This window comes from Ctenocephalides felis, unplaced genomic scaffold, assembly GCF_003426905.1.
Source record: "Ctenocephalides felis isolate EL2017-DRISC unplaced genomic scaffold, ASM342690v1 CF-g0.4_SCAFFOLD_01492, whole genome shotgun sequence".
NCBI classification, from domain to species: domain Eukaryota; kingdom Metazoa; phylum Arthropoda; class Insecta; order Siphonaptera; family Pulicidae; genus Ctenocephalides; species Ctenocephalides felis.
The window spans coordinates 9,141,167-9,147,140 of NW_020537646.1; the positions used below are offsets into that span (position 1 = coordinate 9,141,167).

General features: G+C 30.9%; 1 protein-coding gene across 1 annotated transcript; it reads right to left on the reverse strand.

The window, feature by feature from the left end:
* Positions 1-578: 578 nt before the first annotated feature.
* Positions 579-3,435, reverse strand: LOC113370774 (intraflagellar transport protein 81 homolog). The gene is made up of 6 exons (XM_026611464.1): positions 3,418-3,435; positions 3,091-3,297; positions 2,888-3,007; positions 2,539-2,817; positions 829-1,086; positions 579-755 (listed from the first exon to the last, which is right to left on the reverse strand). Exons 1-6 carry the CDS (start codon positions 3,433-3,435, stop codon positions 579-581), a joined length of 1,059 nt encoding a protein of 352 aa, XP_026467249.1.
* Between the last annotated feature and the right edge of the window lie 2,539 nt (positions 3,436-5,974).

Here is a 5,974-nt window from a genome sequence, read left to right on the forward strand (position 1 = left end):
AGCTAAATAAATACTATATTTACCTAGACTATTAAAGACATTGTATTTATTTAGAAACACTATAGTGAATTGAATTTTTTGTAGTAAATAATAAAAAAAATATACACAAAAAATGGAATAAAAAATATAAATAACTTAAGAAGTCTACTAAATAAGAGTATGTGTGTGCATTTTAATCAAATATTTTTTTAATAGAGTTTTGTACAATTTTGTATTTTTTCTAATTGACATTGTTTGTGTCAATGGCACCTGAGTTCAGAGCAAATCGTGTTAAGTTCGTAATAACGTTAAATTGGTCGGCCGCATGGCGGTCTCACCAATCAATTATAGTCAAAATGAACTTAAGATTTGAATAGTTAATATAAATTTGTAGGTAATTTTATATGAATAGTTTCAAAATTATTATAAATAACCCTATTATTATTATTTGTTGATATATATATATATATTGAACTTTTTATGTTTTATAAAATAATTATAAAATGTCAATTGTGTTTATTTAATAAATGCCGTTAAATCTTCAAGCGTTAAATTTAATATACAAATAAAATTAATAGAAGTATGTATTATGAGTAATATTAGTTATTAAGGGTAAGTGTTTCGGCGTTGTGTGTTATTTTCAGCGACCCTTCAAATCCGTTCAAGTCCAAGTCTTCGTGGCACCTTGTTTTTATTTCTAGAATATTTGATAATCTAGTCCATTGAGAGCGTTGCTCTAACGCATATTCCAGCTTCTTCTCCAATCGATCAAGATCCTGTACACCGAATGATATACATGGGAATATGGTAAACAAAAAGTGCATCGTTTATAAATATTATTTTTATTACCCTTCGAAGAATCCGACTCTCATTTTCCTTTTGTTCGATATCATCCTGTAACGTGTCTATTAAACGACCTCTTCCATCCAAATATTCGCCGCGAAGTTCCGCTCGAACCCTCTCCAAAAGCTCAGTTGTCTTGTCAATTTTCAATTGTAACATTTGCCAATTATTTTCATCGGCTTCCAGTTGTTCGCGCAAAATTTTCACTTGGTTTTCTAGCTCGCTGGACTCGGCCATCAGAGTTGCGGAAGTAGAATTGTACAGCTGATAAAGAAACATTGTAAACAGGTATGATATATGCATTATGTATTGTTCTGAGTGTTGTATTGTTCATATTTAATATTTAATATATATATATATATATATATATATATATATATATATATATATATATATATTGTTATGCCCGATTACTAGACTTTGTTAATACATACATATATATTTCCAATTAATGATGCAATTTCCAATATTATTATTTTTCTATTAACATTAGTGTCATCAATATAATTATGTTTTGCAAGTTGTCGCTTCGAACCACTCCGAATCGTCGAAGCAGTCCTGCTATGATGGACTATGGTGCGCAACAAGTTCAATTCGGTTCGGCTCGATCTCGATCTCGATGTATTATTATTATTCACATTCAGTTCGAAATGAATTCGCAAGTGACAGGTTGGGTTGCGTCCTTTGTATGAGGTGTTTGTATAAAAATCGTTAAATTGGTTGTTATTTTAATAATTAGTTCATGCTAATGCAAGGATATGCTGCTAATTACACAATGGCTGGATTCAGATTGAAGCAAAGGTGAGAGTAATTATTATACATACATACATACATTATTATACGTACAAATAGATTTTTATCAAATGCGATAGTCAAGTCCATGTCAGATGTCAGATCTATGCTGATACACATGTTATAAACATTTAGTAATATCGATATATATTCGATACTGATGCTTGCTAATGTTTTAGATAATTAAAAGTTGTACACGGTTTCTACTTTATTTCCTCAGTCATTTAGAGAATCATTTTTATGCTCATAGTCAGTAATTTTATGATTTTTCGTAAAACATCGTATAATATATAAGCTTGAGAAACTACCGTTTGGCAGATCTTTAATTTCATACAACTGGTCGAATTTGACACTTGCGTTTATGGTGACAAAAATGTTCTCAAATTCAAAATATGATTACTAGAAAATTAATACTAGAAAATAAAAATAAAGGTAGATTTTTGATAGATATTTTTTTATTGCAGTTTTGATGCCAATATCAAAAAAATCTAGTCTAGATCGTATTACTATTACTATACTCGTACTTGTACTACAAACATAATGTACACTATACACGCAAATACATGAATACAATAATATGTTATTGTAAACAATAAATAAAAAAATAGTACATCTTTAGTTATTAATAAACTTAAATATTACTAACTGCTTCAACTGTACTATTATTTATTGTTTACATACAATTATATACTATTGTATTCATGTATTTACATGAATAGTAAGTACGGCGTGTATAGTGTGTATATGTGTATATTATGTTCGTAGTACAATAAGAGTAAATAGTAATTGTAATACGATTTAGACTAGATTTCGATATAGGTTTTAGAATTGAAATAAACAAATATCTGTCAAAAATCTACTTTTAATTTCATTAATAACCAGGGGTGTAATTTTTGTATAAATATGTTATCATGAATGTAAAACCTTTTTCTTGGACTCGTACTCTTCGGTGATATCGCTTAAGTTTTGTTTGTGAGGTCGGAGCTGTTGCGTCAGCGGCATCAGCCTCGCTCTCGCCGCCCCCAATTCCTTCGATAGTTTTGCGATGTCCCTTTCTGTGTATTCGGCCTCATCTTCTATAATAATTCCTGCTGAATCGTCGGTAGATTTAGGCAAGGAAGTATATTCTGAAATGGCATCTTTCAATGTAGGATCCTGTGATTCTAATATTTCTATGGTTCTTGTCAACACCCCACATTCGGCCTAGAATGTAAATACATTTGAGTAATTTATTATTTTGATGAAAAAGCTCACAAGAGCTATTGTTATTTACTTTTGCGACTGACAATTCTGCGTGCTTCTTCCTGAAGATTGAGCTTTTAGCCTTCAACTTATTAACATATTCTTTAAGATCTTCGCCTCTCAGCATATTTTCTCCTAACAAATTTTGAAGCTGTAATAATTATATTCGAAATAATCATAATCGAAAAATAAGAACCAAAGCAATAATATTCTAAATAGAAAATAATATTAGACCTCTCGCTGTCTGTCCGCCAATATCGCCTCGAGTGATCTCAATTGACCACTCAAATCCTGCAATTTGTCTGCAGCATTACTTTTGGCTCTGGCGACAGCCGCCGCCTGCTGCTTAAATGTCGTCAGACGGTCAGCTTCCGCAGATTCTCCACTTGATTTTATTTGGGCTTCTACCAGAGTTTGAACCGCTGAAACTGCTTCGTCCAACTAATAATTAAAAATAGAACATATACGTTTTATTTAATCATCAGGCATTATTTAGTATGAGATCGTACTGAATGAAATTTCAAAATTTATCAAGCACAAGCTATATTATAGATACAATACCTTTGATTGCAGATTCATGATATAGTCCCAGTTGATAACAGGCTCGTTATTTATCTTTCGCAAAATGTCTAAATCTGTTTTGCCAGCATCGATTTGTTGTGGAATTTTTTCATATACTATGAACTCATTGACCTATAACAATATTTTATCATTTAATTAAAACATTTTTGAATAACAGAATAATGATGTTAATATTTGATCTTTTGAATATCTATAAATGTTTTGAATACTACTAAAATAACATGCAAGAATATTTATTTCTAATCTGGATACTAATAAATAACTATACATGCATTTAGAATCGATGTGCATAAACAATTATTTCCGCGGCTTATTACCTACCTTGACTTCTTCTCGTAACTTCGCAGCAAGATCATCCGCCGCCGTTCCGCGGTTGGTCTGCTGCACATCGGCCAGAAGGCGGCGCAACCTGTCCGTGTTCTGCACAACTCGCCGGTGCGCCGAGCGCTGCTCCGACAACTGAGCCGATAACTCGCGCGAGCGTTCGGTCTGGACTCTCAGGGCATTCGCCGACATTTCCGCGAGTTCTCGCCCCGGCAACGCCTCTAAGCGTGACTTCATGCGGTTTATGCGCTTCTGTACTGGATAAATGATTTTAAATATTATAATTCAACTATCTATTGCACTCGCTTGCAATTTTTTTTACAAATTATAAGATGATTTGCAGCCTGACCTGTATCACGTTCTTTCTCCATGGCTTCCAAGTCAGATCTCAATTCTCGTGTTTGTATGCCTTGTCTAACGGCCTGATCATTTTCTTTGTGAGCTTCTTTGAATGCTTGCAATAAATTTTCATATTGATCCCATAGTACCGAAATTTCTGGAGTTGATCTCACTTCAAGCGGCAGCTCAATTTTCATTAAATATCTGCACAACGTGATGATAAATATTAAAAATGATTGAAAACTTATTTTATTTATATTAATTTTTTCTCTTATCAGATTATTTATAGTTAAATGTCATATTTACATACTTAGCTAGATATGCTCTCCTTTTTATGTCATCAGGATTTTTCAGTAACCAAAGTAGTAATTGTTGGATAACTTTTTTGTCGCCTTTCACTATTCCTTTGCGTAAACCAGCGGCGCCCCCTTGCAACGTATCGGTCTTGTATTTCAAACTTCGAAGATTGTCCAATATTCGAACCGACGTAGTTTCAGGATCGGCTTCCAAAACATCAAACTGATAAATATAATATTATATATAATTATTTTGGAAATAAATAACAATTAAATTTAGATTCGAAAAGCATTGGAAATGAATTGAATGGGTTATAAAATATAATATCTGTAACCGTTTACAAATTCAAACATAAAAGTTTGATATACACCGTGAAAATTTATTTTAAGTTGTAAATTATAAATATGTTATTACGGTTACCCATTGCAAACTTTCCAAGGCGGCCAAAACGTCCACAAGCACCTGAAGCAGCTGATCAGGTTCGAGGGCATCGAACGAAATTAAGTTATATTCTTTATCCGACAATTTATTTATTTCTGTCACAATAAATCGTAGTTGTTCACTCATAGTTTGCTTGAAAATGAAATGTGTTATTGTTAGTACGATAGTATCAATTCTATCTAATGAAGAATTTGAAATAATATTGAAATTCGCCTGCAACGGTGCACACAAAATGATGTTCAAAATAGTTCCATGTCGTTTGTTTGCGTTGACGGTTGCTATGCGTACATGTCATATTGATTGCATTTTACATTCACTCATCTTTGAAGTTTTTGACTTATTCATATATTTTTATATATAATTTTGCAAATATTGTAAATGGTATATTGAGCATACACTTAATATTTTGTTTGGCTGTCCGTTATCCAACTAGTTGTTTATTTTTATTTAAAGATAGAGTATCATACATAATTTTGTTAAAAAGAATTTAAAATGAAAATATAAATTTAAATGACATTAATTATTTTGTTAAGGACATAAATAAAAATCATCTTTCATAATTAGATATTTATTTACTTTGATTAATATATATATATAACTTAAAATAATAGCGAAAAATCTGATCAAATATATCGAATTGATCACATGTAATGAAACAGATACATAAATTGAGGATGACGATTTATTTCTTTATTTATATTTTTATAACTTTCTTATGATTGCATATATATATATATATATATATATATATATATATATACAGTGGTTTTGTCGAGCCGGAACGCGCCGGAACGTCGATCCGGCAAATTATTTTTGGGCCGTAAAAATCGCTACATACAGAAAATGATTTGATAGGTGAATCTTATAAGTTATAATTTAGCTAATTTTTATTAAACGTTCCTATTATTATAATAAACATACATATATATGCACAAAATAGATTTTATAATGAATTTGGTTTCTTTCCTTTTCGAACGGAACCGGAACAAACATGAGAACCGGTTTTTTAATTTTAGCGTTCCGGTAGCACAAAACCACTGTATAAATAAATAATATATATATATTATATATATATATATATATATATATATATATATATATATATATATATATATATATTACATGCGTTAATAAT

Bases quoted from the DNA above. Each gene is read 5' to 3' on its own strand.
- LOC113370774 (XM_026611464.1), bottom strand. The intron at 3,008-3,090 runs GTCTAATATTAT...TAATTATTACAG, and splicing joins TGGCGGACAGACAGCGAGAG to CTTCAAAATTTGTTAGGAGA. The intron at 2,818-2,887 runs GTAAATAACAAT...TTTACATTCTAG, and splicing joins CAGAATTGTCAGTCGCAAAA to GCCGAATGTGGGGTGTTGAC.